Source organism: Echeneis naucrates, chromosome 22, assembly GCF_900963305.1.
Source record: "Echeneis naucrates chromosome 22, fEcheNa1.1, whole genome shotgun sequence".
Classification (NCBI taxonomy): Eukaryota; Metazoa; Chordata; class Actinopteri; order Carangiformes; family Echeneidae; genus Echeneis; species Echeneis naucrates.
The window spans coordinates 12,986,458-12,998,240 of NC_042532.1; the positions used below are offsets into that span (position 1 = coordinate 12,986,458).

The window sequence follows — 11,783 nt, forward strand, 5'->3', positions numbered from 1 at the left end:
CTGGACCCCTCCAGAGACTGGAGCCCTCCAGAGACTAAACCAGAGACTGGACCCCTCCAGAGACTAAACCAGACCAGAGACTAGCCCAGATCAGAGACCCCAACTCCTCAGAGACTAGACAAGACCAGACCAGAAACCGTTCGTGAACGAATCTGAGCCTGTGGTGCGCATGCGCAGACGAGATATATACATATATATATATTTAAAAAAAAAAAAAAAAAAAAAAAAAAGGAGGGAACCACCCACTGAGATGACTCGTCACTCACGAGTCATACAAAAAAAACAGTTCAAAATGGACGAATCGTTCACGAACGACACATCACTCCACGATAACAGTGTTGGTTTAGACGACGGTGAGGATCAGCAGCGGCTGTCTCCGGCCGGCCAATGGCTGCGGGGGGCGGACAGCCGCCGCTGGGAGTTGTCTTCCTCCGGCCGCTCCGATTGGGCCGCCTTAAAAAGGCTACACACGCTCTCCTCCGCTCCCGGCCTCCGCCTCCTGCCTGGGCACAGAAATAGAAAGGCTGGGCAGAAAGAGCGGCGAGGACACGACGGCAAAAACGGACCAAGACAAAAGAAACACGGCAGAAGTCTGAGGCAGGGTTGGTTCGCTCAGCACCAGAGAGAAAAGAGAGGCTCAGTTTGAAACGAAGTGCTCCGTGAAGGGGTTTTAATTCAGCTCCGTGATCTACCAGCCGCACAGTTTAGCTTCTTCGGGGATGGCATTGGACTTCGCTGCGGGCTGCATCGGAGGTAAGCTGTTAGCCACGTTAGCAGGCAGGTTAACTAACCACCTACATTAGCATTAGCAAGCCCTGCCTCAGTCCACGCGGATATTTAATGTCCAACTTCCCACGTAGGATAAACACAACAATGGCAGGTTAAAAAAAAATAAAATAAAATAAAAAATCCACACTTAGACTTTCTGCAGGCGCTTTGTTATCCAAACCGGATGTGAATGATGACAATGTGCAGATACATTCCTCACCTGTGGCTCACACACAGGAGCGGTCTCAGGTATGAGGAGCACCGAAAGCCTGGATTTGGCCTGAGAATGGCATGTATTTATAGAAATAAAATGACAGCCTTTCTCAACCCCGCTTTGTTAAATTGTCACTCCTCATGAAGAAGTGAAGCAAAGAGACAACTGGTCATACTGTCCTGCTGGAATTGACCGTCCAACCTGCCACCACTGTTTCCTGTAAAGCCTCATCCCACACCCTTGGGAAGGCTGTCAGCTGTTTTGTCTTTGCCCAAGGCCGAGGTTTGACTACACTTCAAGTTAACCCTAACCCCGGTGTGATCGCTGCTGCCTTTCACTGTTCAAGAGGGAACAGGAGGTGTGTGATGAAATTAGGACTTTACTTTTAGTGAACATCCAAGTATTAGTGCAACACCAGCCTTGATGTAATCATTTTTCATTTTCATCCAAAAAAAGCTTTTGGCCTTCCACAAATCACCAAGCAAGTTCTTTGTGTGCCCTGTATCTGTGGTTAATCAGTGAAAGCCTGGGGTTGGGGGGGGGGGGGGGGTGTAAATGAATACAAAGCCAAATTTTGTACCCGCTTAACTTTTTTTTCCCCACAAATATGAACATGGATGTGTTAATACAAAATCACCTGCATCTGTACTTACAATGCGTTACTACTGGGCCAATAAGTTTTATTATAAACAAGGTTTCCAGATGTTGCAGTTGGATTTTTGGCTTCTTGGCAGAAGTCAAGGACAGAACACTGTCAGCTGTCGTCATTGGGGACGGACCAGCTGATTAGTCTTACGATGGGTGGGCTGTCCCTCTTCGCAGGTCAACATGCTAACGTGGCATGAAAATTCAGCATTTTTATTTATTTTTTTATTTTTTTATTTTTTTACAAAATCACACAACAGGTTATTTGCAGTATGTCACTGGGCTACATCTGGCCCACATTGTATTTGTACCATATAACTTAAAACAGCCACTGCTTAAGTGTCACAAGTCGGCCAAGACAATAACATTCAATTTCAGAAAATAACTATGGGGGGGAAAAAAAAAAACTTTTAAAATATCTTGTCTCTTTTTTAATGCAGGTGCTGCTGGTGTTGTGGTCGGACATCCATTTGACACTGTGAAGGTGGGTTTCATCCTCATCGCTATTTGCTCACGCTAGGCAATGCCATAATCCATGACATGCGCTGTTGAAATGTTTCAAGTCTGCATTTGCACACAGATAACTTAAAGTTACACTGTCACCCAATAAAAGCAATGGCTTAAGTGAGCAAGAGCAATAGTCCAAAGGGTAGGAATACTATTACAACAAAGATATTTTTGGAAAAGTATTGATCCAATATAATTATCAGGTTGTATAAATTAAGTTCTCTCTTTGTTTACAATTGAAACAGATTTTTTTATTTGTCCTCAAAGTGGCAACTTAAATGTAAACATTTGCCAGCTTCATATACAGAGAGTAAAACTTTAATAGCTCACTAACGTCTTTCTATTGTTGTCCAGCATTAAACAACTTGGTGATATTGTTCCAGCTTCTAGTTTCATGTTTGAATAGCTTTTTATGCACTTACTAAGTTATTGTAAAAACTCTAGTATGGCTTAATTCAGTGCAGTCATCATTTTCATGTGACTGCAGTCAACTGAGTCATTAATAAACTAGAATTATTCTTGCAGGAAATCATAGTCATTCCCAGTGAATGTTTCTGCCAGAATAATGAAATTCCCTCTGGGTGTTCCTGATGTATACTTTAACAAAACCTTACAAATCCATTCAAGGGGGCGCAGAGATATATCTTTCAAGAGACTTTTGACTACCAGATCTGGACAGATAACCTGAATCACAATCCCTCTGTTTCAATGACAGCCAGGGTTGGAGGCGTTGTAAACTTTTCCACTCACTTCATATAGCATACAAGTGCATGAAATTTCAGTACCCACTCTAGAGACGTACACAGATGAATGGTTTGGTTGTAGCTCTTGTATGCTTTGCTTTCAATGTTGTTTCTGCCTGATCTGGTGTCTGGGGCCTGGGGGAGGCTGTCTTTAACAGCAACAGTGTCACTGTGTTGTAGATGAGAGAGAGAAATAAACAACCTCTCCACGGATATGTGACCTAGTAAGTATGGTCAAGGTTTTTCTTTCTCTCACCCAATGTCCTGTCTTGAACTATAGAAATGTAAAGCACAGAGGACATACTTAATTCCCAATTTTTATTTTTATTTTTTTTGTTTTTTGTTTTTAAGCACCCCATTTATAATGAAAAGCAACCATTTAAACATTGTCGTCTGTTTGTTTCCCTGTTATGTGTTCGTTTGTTGTAGTTGTTAATGCCTTCTTCCTTGTTTTAACTCAGCCATGCTGTGTTTATAATGAGGCCTGTCATCTACAGGTGCGCCTTCAAGTTCAAAATGTGGACAAACCGCTGTACCGTGGGACATTTCACTGCTTCCAATCAATCATTCGCCAGGAGTCGGTAAGCTTGTTCTTGTTACTGCATGGCATTTAAAACTGTATGTAGCTTTTCACCACGCGGCCTCGACTAAGCCACTGAGGAGAATGGCCACCGCGCTGATTTAGGTGTCCACTTATGGACTCATCGGCTCAGGGTTAGCCGGTGTGTTCCTAACATGGGGTGTTAGGGGTGAAACGGGGGAGGGGGGGTTTGCATCTGTTCCTCCTGGTCGGCGAGGACCTTTTTCCTGTGAGGGCTAAATAAAGATTTGGGCATCGTGCCATTTGAGCTAAGTGGTGTGTGCTCACTCTGGGAGATTTTCTTACGGAACTGTTAGATTGTCTTCCTTTTCCCATACAGTATAATGTACTATTAATATATAAATATATATGTAGTGCACTACTATGTTATTAATATTGATGTAATCAGATAGTGGTGTTCTAGTAGTCTCAGGATGGTTATATAATTTAGCAGCATTCCTGCAATGCCTCTGTGACAGTCCAAGGGCTTTAAAATGTCACATGAAGTTGTTTCATCATATGGTTTGGCATCTCTCTGGTTAGGTGTTGCCCTGTAAGAGATGACAAAACTAGCCCATTGTATGATAGTCACGCAGAGTTTCTCTGTACTCAGCTTTTTATGATGAGAACATCAGAAGGTTTTAGGGTCTGGCATAGAATCTTCTTTTAATTGAAGGTACTGACATAAGACCTTCCAAGAAGTGCCAGTTGTATATGGGCCTTGTATGAGAACACCTCATGAGCTGATGGAAGTGTGCCACATTACTTGTGAGTAATAGTCAGCGGTTTGTGTGAAGAGACTGTTGATCTCTGGTGTTCTCTCTGTGGCACAGCTAATATGTCTTTGTGTCTCTAGGCACTCGGGCTGTACAAAGGCATCGGCTCTCCAATGATGGGGCTTACCTTCATCAATGCCATAGTGTTTGGTGTCCAGGGCAATGCCATGCGCAAGCTGGGCCGTGACACACCGCTCAACCAGTTCCTGGCCGGGGCCTCTGCTGGAGCCATTCAGTGTGTCATCTGCTGCCCCATGGAGCTGGCCAAGACACGCATGCAGATGCAGGGGACTGGAGAGAAGAAGTCTAAGAGGAAGCTGTACAAGAACTCTTTGGACTGTCTGGTGAGAATCTACAAGAAGGAGGGAATCCGAGGGATCAACCGTGGCATGGTGACCACCCTAATCCGGGAGACCCCTGGTTTTGGCGTGTACTTTCTCACATACGACGTGTTGACACGTTCCCTGGGATGCGAGCCAGATGACCCGTACATGATCCCCAAACTGTTGTTTGCTGGTGGAATGTCAGGAATCGCCTCCTGGATCTCCACCTACCCGGTGGATGTGATTAAGTCGCGTCTGCAGGCAGATGGAGTCGGTGGCGTCAACCAGTACAATAGCATTATGGACTGTGTCAGGCAGAGCTTGCAGAAAGAGGGGTGGAGGGTGTTCACACGTGGACTCACATCCACTTTGCTTCGTGCATTTCCAGTGAATGCAACCACGTTTGCCACCGTGACTCTATTTTTAATGTACATGCGCGAAGGTGAAGAGTGCAGCATTCAGGACTGTGAGCAACCGTCCGTCCAGCTGCAGCCTCTGCAGCCACAGACGCAGCCAACCAGCATGTAAGCCACCTGCAACAGGGTAGATGGGATTTTCAGCTTCTTACAGGCCTGCGATCTGTTTTCCAGTACCTAGAACAGAGGTGAGCCTATCCTATGAAAGCATCAAAGCTTCAGCGACCACACCTTATTTAATAATATATATTTTAAGATAAAATCTGCACTTGTAAATATGGTCTGTTTTTAAACATCCTTGGTTTTATACACATTTAGTTGAGTTTTAAGCAATCACAATTTCAATTACAAAAAAAAGTCACATAAACGCTGTCTTTGATGCTGTGTCCAGGTCACGAGTTAAACCTGGAGGTCATTTTAAAAACTGTAAAAATGGCCTTGGTCTACACTATTACCAGCAAGCCTGAACTTGTAAAAACACGAAGGCATGCTGGTAAAAATGAATTCCTGAGATCTGTGCCTTTCTGTGAACACCAATCAGTGACATTATTGGAAGTTTTTATGGTAAATTTGAAGGAGTTTACTAATGAACTATGCTTCCTTGACAACGTCCAGGTCAAATCATCCACAACCTGTTTACCTCTGTGAAGACAGTAATTCAGCATTGTGTTCTAATGGTCACAAGTACAGAGCAAGCCTTATAAGCATGCATGTACATTTATGTAGATATGGTTGTATTATTTTTATTTTTTTTTTTGAAGTTTAAAACTTTTAACTTTGTCAAACTTTCCTATGAAGTCCTAGGAATTGAATCCAGATTGCTGCAGCTGCCTGAAATTTTAACTGAGTGTGAGGTGACATTTTTCTCTCTACTTCAGTTCCTTTCTCGCTTTAATATACCTGACATTTATAGTGGCTGTACTATATGCTAAGATATTGCCTCATTGCAGTCTTTAACTTTTTTTTTTTTCTCTACACAGTCATTGTGTAAAAATCTGATCTAATGCAGTTTGTACATTTTTGTGGGGGGTGGTTGTACATTGCACCTTATATTAATACGGTAACATGGCAATCAGAATTTTTTTAACTTCACACTTTATAAAAGTGATTTTTATAGTCTGTATTTACCACTAATGTTAATCTGTTACAGTGTTGAGTAAAAGCGTATTTAAATAGTGGGCCTTTTAAAAATCCTCCAGTAATTTCTTTAAACCTTCCTCTCTTCAGATTTGAAGCATGTTTAGCAGTTTCCATGTTTTCCACAAGGAGGTGCTGTTAGACCAGTCATGTCTATGATAACCTACATCCTAAATGTTGTCTGTTCCTGACCCAACTGCCTATTTTGATTTTCTTTTTATTTTCTTTTATTTTTTTAAGTTTTTAGTTAGTTTAAGAAAATATAGCTCTACTACCTGCTGGCTAAATTATGATTAAATATTATGACCAGTGGATATTTAAGACACAACTAGGAAAAAAATCCAGCCTTAACTGATAAAAATGTAAATAGAATTGGAAAAACAATGAATCATTGATGAAATATCTTTGAGAGTGACATTTTAAGATGTTTGACTAACAGACAAATCATTTTTAATGAGAAATACTCGTTGCCAAAATAAGTCCAAAGATGGATGTTTTAAAAATGGTTCTTTTGTTTTAAAGTTTCTAAAAACACAGTGCCTGTTTCCCGACCCACATTGAAGAGAACAGTCTAGCTGTCTAGAGGCCCTCAGTGTCACAGCAATGTGACTTCTGTACTTGACAAAGCTACACAATTGAAAACTGAATTTTTGTTTTGCAAGTTTAAAATGTTAAGACAGGCGAGCCATGGGCAAACAGTAACTGGCTTGCAGGTGGCACAATAGATGTCACAACTACATAGGATATTACAGTCCCTGCACATGTTCATGTCTACATTTGCATTTGGCAACTGCGGCTTTAATTTTTACCAGTAAGGGTAAACCAGTAACCAGTTACTAGTAACGGCAGGGTCAGAAGTGAAACTACTCTGGCGTCAGCCAATGTACACACTGAATTTACCATTTTATGTTTTCATTTCATACTTTTGACTACAAAGGTGTTTTTGTTTTTTTTGTTTTTTTGTCCCCTAAATTTACCCTCATTACAAGTCTGTTTCAAGACAATTTTTTTTTTTTTCGTGAGTGTGAGAGTGTGTGTGAGTGTGAGAGTGATGCTTTAATTATGTTACCTTTTACGTTCTGTGCTTGTCAATGTACAGTATGTGTTACCAAAGTAGCCTGGCCAGTCCGTAGGTCTAAGAGAAATAAAAGCCACTTTTTTTCTGATATTCTGAAGACGCTGAGTACTTGACTTGTGAATATTAACTCACCATAATTAGACTAAACAGAGAATCAATGAACAGATAAATTTCCAACATTTGCTCGTCCAAATGTTCCATTCAAGAAGTAGAATGGTGACCTCTCCTATGGAATATGTATATATGGCCATAAGTGGAAGGGACAGGTTATACCTGCACTTTGTGTTTGGGTTATGTTCATCCATATAAAAAAAAAAAAATATTTATTAAATAAATTCATTTTTTTTTTATTTCCAAGTAGAGTTCAACAAAATGTCTCCATAATTGTTACAAAAATAAATTATTCAAGTGTTCAAATCACTGTCCAATACTGTCAGACAGCATTAATACCAGTAGAAATCTTAAGGGGAACACTACTCATGCAAATGATTTTTAAACCAAAATGATGCATTATAGCGACAAACTGATTATATAATAGTCATTAAATTGAGTGAGTGGGGTTTCCCTTTAGCTTTTTCCGCAAAAAGGCTGGAATGATATCCTGAGATTCTTCTCACTGAGAATGAATATCAAATACGGTACATGGCAGGTAAGTGACGTCCCGCATGTGAGACTGAGAAATACAGAGGTGAGATAAAACAAAGTAGAGATTCTCCAATATGAAATCCATGGGATTAGTGGTAGAGATGTATTTCTGTGTCAGTATGTCTGTCTCCCCTCAGGTTGCTAACTATTTTTTCCTGCTTTGGATGTGTTTAAAAAGAAGGAGTCACAGGAATAGCGCAGGGCACGGTAAATCTCTTCAGCTCTGGACTGATTCATGCAGCCTCCTTTCTGAATGGCTTCAACTGAGCTGCCGGATGAAAACAGATGTTACACAGTGTAAATAACAGAGGAGACGGTATCATGCTCTGATCTTACTGTAAGAGGTGCCCTTTTTTTTACCTGTTAATAAGCTGAGCAATCGATTTGAAGTTGTGGCTCATGTTGAGAGCGTGAGCATAGTTGACTGAAGGCAGGCCCAAGTACAGCTGCAGGGCCTGCTCCCTGTGCTGCCCTTTGACCTCCAGAGGTACAGTGATAGCATGACCTTTACGCTGCTCCAGCCGTGCTATGTCGGCCAGCAAGCCTGCACTCTCTTCGGCGCCGTCACTCCACAGGAGGTGAACACCGGTGCGCACCAGCCCTGCAATTGTGCTGTCATAGAACCGTGTTCGTTGAAACGGACGGGAGGCGTCACCTGAGACAGTGACGGTTCATAACCATCAGAAAAACATGATCTCACAGCTAATTAAATATTACCCCTACCTATATCTTAGTACGCACACCTGCGGGTCTCAAGGATTGGTTGAAGGTGACAAAATCTACCATCAGCACCTCTAAAAAAACAGACATTTAAATCCGCCCCAGTTTCTTGGCCTGATGTAATGATAGAGACTACCTTTTAGTTTTGGAGTCTTAAACTTCCATAAAACACTGTCGAAATTACACTTTTCATACAGATAAAAACAAACAAGGTGAACAGACACAAGAACTGTATCCATCTCCTTATCCAAGAGTCAGGAAGAAAATTCTTTGCTTGTATAAAAGAAAACCTTAAAATACACTGACCTGGTTTGGAACGATCTCTTTCCACAATCAGACAAATGCGCTCAAACAATCTCTGCAAGCTGCTCATTCTCTCAGCCAATCGCTTCCGGTTTTGCACCGCAGCCAGATCCGATTGGCTGTGCCTCTCCACTGCCATGCGGTTACTGACGATGAAGTAGCTGCCATCCAGTGAGCAGACATGTACGGTGGCTGAGTGGCGATGACGCAGACTGGTCATCAGGTCGACTCCGGTGCTGATGCAGCGACTGTCTGCCAGAATGGACACAGACCCGAGTGGAGCAAGGGGCTCACTGACTGACGTATTCTGACCTTGGATGGATTCATGATCCCGACCGGTGGACTTCTGGGGTTTAGAGACTGAGGATTTTGCTGAAGGTTCCTGGATATTGAAAATCAAGCATCAAACCTAGACACCCTCAAGTTACAAAAAATTTTGTTTGAAAAGTTTGAAAAGTTAGATATCTGATCAGAAACAAACCACCAAAATATGTGTTTATACATCATAACTCACTTTCACATATACTAAACCAAATATCATTCTGTTTGCTCTTACCTGGGGTTGATTCTTGGATGATAACAGTGAGACAGACTCCACAAAATCTAACTCATCAGAGAGGAGATGCTGCTCTTCTAATCTCTGGCGACACCTGCAGGAGAGCACAAACAATACCTTTGTGATTGCTAACTGTTTGTACATGAGTTTGACTTTATAAGGATTTTGCTACCTCTCATTTTGCTGTTCTTCAGTTGCTGAACTCCTTTGTGCTTTGCTCAACAATGAGACCTTGGATGCAATGGTTGACGACGAGGAGGTGGGCCCTGTCTGCTGCTGGTGTGGCCTGCTGGGCTCTGATTGTCCTGTTTTTGGCCGTAAAGGGAGAGCCACGTTCTCTTCTTTTCTAGGACTTGTCACTTTATTTCCTTCTTCTGTCCCCTCATCACTAGAATCCTCAATGCGTAAAACCCGATTACGCTTGGTTGGTGGAGCTTCAGTTGTGGTCTTAGCTTCTGCTCTGACTTTGTGCAGGAAGACACGTCGTCTGGTGGCGTACTGTCTCCTCCCGTCAATATATGAGTCCTCTGGCATGAGCTCAATATCTTCAGCCTCTTCCGCGCTGCTCTCCACCTCCTCCACCTCATTGCCAACAACGAAACTGTCCTCTGCATATGTTTCATCCATCTCAGCCACCTGAAAAGAAATGATAAAACACGTGGAGTGTTTTGAGTTTGGAAAATTTGTACTTGCACTGAGTAAAAACAAAAACTGAGAATAAATTATACCACATACCTGGGAAAAGATATCAACATGATGTTTTCTGTAAGACATTTTGAACTTGCCATGGACAACAGGGCTTCTCACTGATTTGAGGTAAACCCCATGCATCTCTGAGTCTGAAATAAAGGGTGAAACACAGGAGACCAAAGTGTTTATGCCATCCAGGACTCCTTAAGCTAAACGCTCAAAGAAGTCTGAGTCAGATTTGAATAAACTGTCAAAGATACAGTAAAGTTGCATTTAGTACCATTCAGTCCTTGGGAGAAGTGCATGTTGTCAACCACAAATCCATCCAGAGACTGGTTCTGTGCCTCTCCATCCTCTTCATCAGATGACACATCTGCCCCCTCGGAAAGTTCAGCTTCTTCATCCAGAAACTGACGCCCACTTTTATATGTGGTGTGCTGACAAAAGAGTGATCAAAATTTGTCAAAGTTGGCTAATACTGCAGTTGTAGCTGATATGGATTATTTCTTATGGCCACAAATATGATCTGAAATTTGCTTTGACTACATTTTCACAAAGACAGGCTTAGATTTAAGCATCTACCAGAACAGGAAACAAACCAGATTTCTCTTTCTATCATTTATACTCAGTTATAAGAAAACACAACAAAGGATTTCAGATTCAGAGCATTCTGCATCGCTGTTTGTACAGACCTTGGTTCTGGCCTGTTGGACTTGTTTATTCTCAGCTCCCCGTGCTGTGGTTTGATGTCTGAACACACTCTCATTCTGGAAATCATCATCAGAAACAGCTTCAGCCTCCGTTTCGCCTGACTGGAGAGTAATGAGGAAATCGTATTAGTGAAATACTTTACACTGTTAATGGTTTCTGGTGCTGCATATTACTTAATAATTCACGTAAATTTCCATAACTAATGCACAAGAGAAAGAATCTAAACCAAAGCAGCTGCAATGAAGAGGTTGATGTATGCGGTCAATTAAATACTAATGAAGAAAATCCTACTGTATTTAGTGCCACGGCATGTTTCCTGTTCACAACCAGCGGAGAGTCCACGTCACTGGAGATCTTGGACTAGGAGAGGAAAGACATTATCACTGTTTACGTGCTAATATTCACAAGTGTCCAGTTTTTACTCATTAGCCTCATTACCTGTGAAAAATGTAGGATTGTCAGTATTCATAAGGATGGTTTCTTTTCTGGGTGAAATGTGTCTGGCTAAAAAATTGTTGTATTCGCTACATTTTCCACTATTTTTCTGACATTGTTTACACAAATTATTACTTGACTAATTTGAAAAACCTTCTTAGATTCATGACTTAATAATCATTAGTTGTCCGTGAAGGTTCTCAGTCATCAAGGTCATCTTAGTCTGAGTGTTAAGTTCAGAACTGAAGAAGCCTTTTGGATGAGAAGTGAAACATCTTCAAACAAGATAAAGAAGCCCAGTTGTTTCTTATAAAACACTTATTAGTTCTAGACCTAATATCAAGAGGCCTTGCTCACCACTACTGGGGATGACAAGGGATTGACCTTCTGATGTCTTCGTTTAAGAACCACAACGTCATCATCGCTGTCACTGTTGCAACCCACTAAGAAAGGTGAGAGAGAAAAATGACAGTAGGCTAAAACTGGACCGGGATGAAGAAAGAAATTGAAAGTTGAAGAAGGACAGGAGGGTAGAC

The 11,783-nt window shown here is 41.7% G+C and overlaps 2 protein-coding genes across 4 annotated transcripts in view; one reads left to right on the forward strand and one right to left on the reverse strand.

Annotated features, from left to right (window-relative positions):
• Positions 1 to 311: 311 nt before the first annotated feature.
• On the forward strand, positions 312 to 7,536 carry slc25a29l (solute carrier family 25 member 29-like). Of its 2 annotated transcripts, XM_029494548.1 has the most exons (4): positions 312 to 753; positions 2,068 to 2,111; positions 3,375 to 3,458; positions 4,314 to 7,536. In XM_029494548.1, the coding sequence occupies exons 1-4, from the start codon at positions 720 to 722 to the stop codon at positions 5,082 to 5,084; spliced, it is 933 nt and encodes a 310-aa protein (XP_029350408.1). In that variant the 5' UTR covers positions 312 to 719; the 3' UTR covers positions 5,085 to 7,536. The 2 variants fall into 2 exon arrangements, with proteins under 2 accessions (XP_029350408.1, XP_029350407.1); XM_029494547.1 differs by having other exon boundaries at positions 2,068 to 3,458.
• Positions 7,516 to 11,783, reverse strand: part of fancm (FA complementation group M) — a 30,747-nt gene continuing 26,479 nt past the window's right edge. For both annotated transcript variants that reach the window (XM_029494545.1, XM_029494546.1), the window contains exons 15-24: positions 11,605 to 11,690; positions 11,104 to 11,172; positions 10,794 to 10,913; positions 10,382 to 10,538; positions 10,147 to 10,250; positions 9,584 to 10,047; positions 9,412 to 9,505; positions 8,859 to 9,237; positions 8,193 to 8,487; positions 7,516 to 8,100 (exon numbers count right to left, since the gene is read on the reverse strand). In XM_029494545.1, the coding sequence (XP_029350405.1) occupies positions 7,974 to 8,100; positions 8,193 to 8,487; positions 8,859 to 9,237; positions 9,412 to 9,505; positions 9,584 to 10,047; positions 10,147 to 10,250; positions 10,382 to 10,538; positions 10,794 to 10,913; positions 11,104 to 11,172; positions 11,605 to 11,690 (1,895 nt within the window). In that variant the 3' untranslated portion in view covers positions 7,516 to 7,973. The remainder of the gene's footprint in view (positions 8,101 to 8,192; positions 8,488 to 8,858; positions 9,238 to 9,411; positions 9,506 to 9,583; positions 10,048 to 10,146; positions 10,251 to 10,381; positions 10,539 to 10,793; positions 10,914 to 11,103; positions 11,173 to 11,604; positions 11,691 to 11,783) is intronic.

Coding starts and splice junctions, on each gene's coding strand:
- slc25a29l (XM_029494547.1), top strand. CDS start 3,288: ATGTGTTCGTTTGTTGTAGTTGTTAATGCCTTCTTCCTTGTTTTAACT. Junction 3,459..4,313: donor CAATCATTCGCCAGGAGTCG/GTAAGCTTGTTC, acceptor TTGTGTCTCTAG/GCACTCGGGCTGTACAAAGG.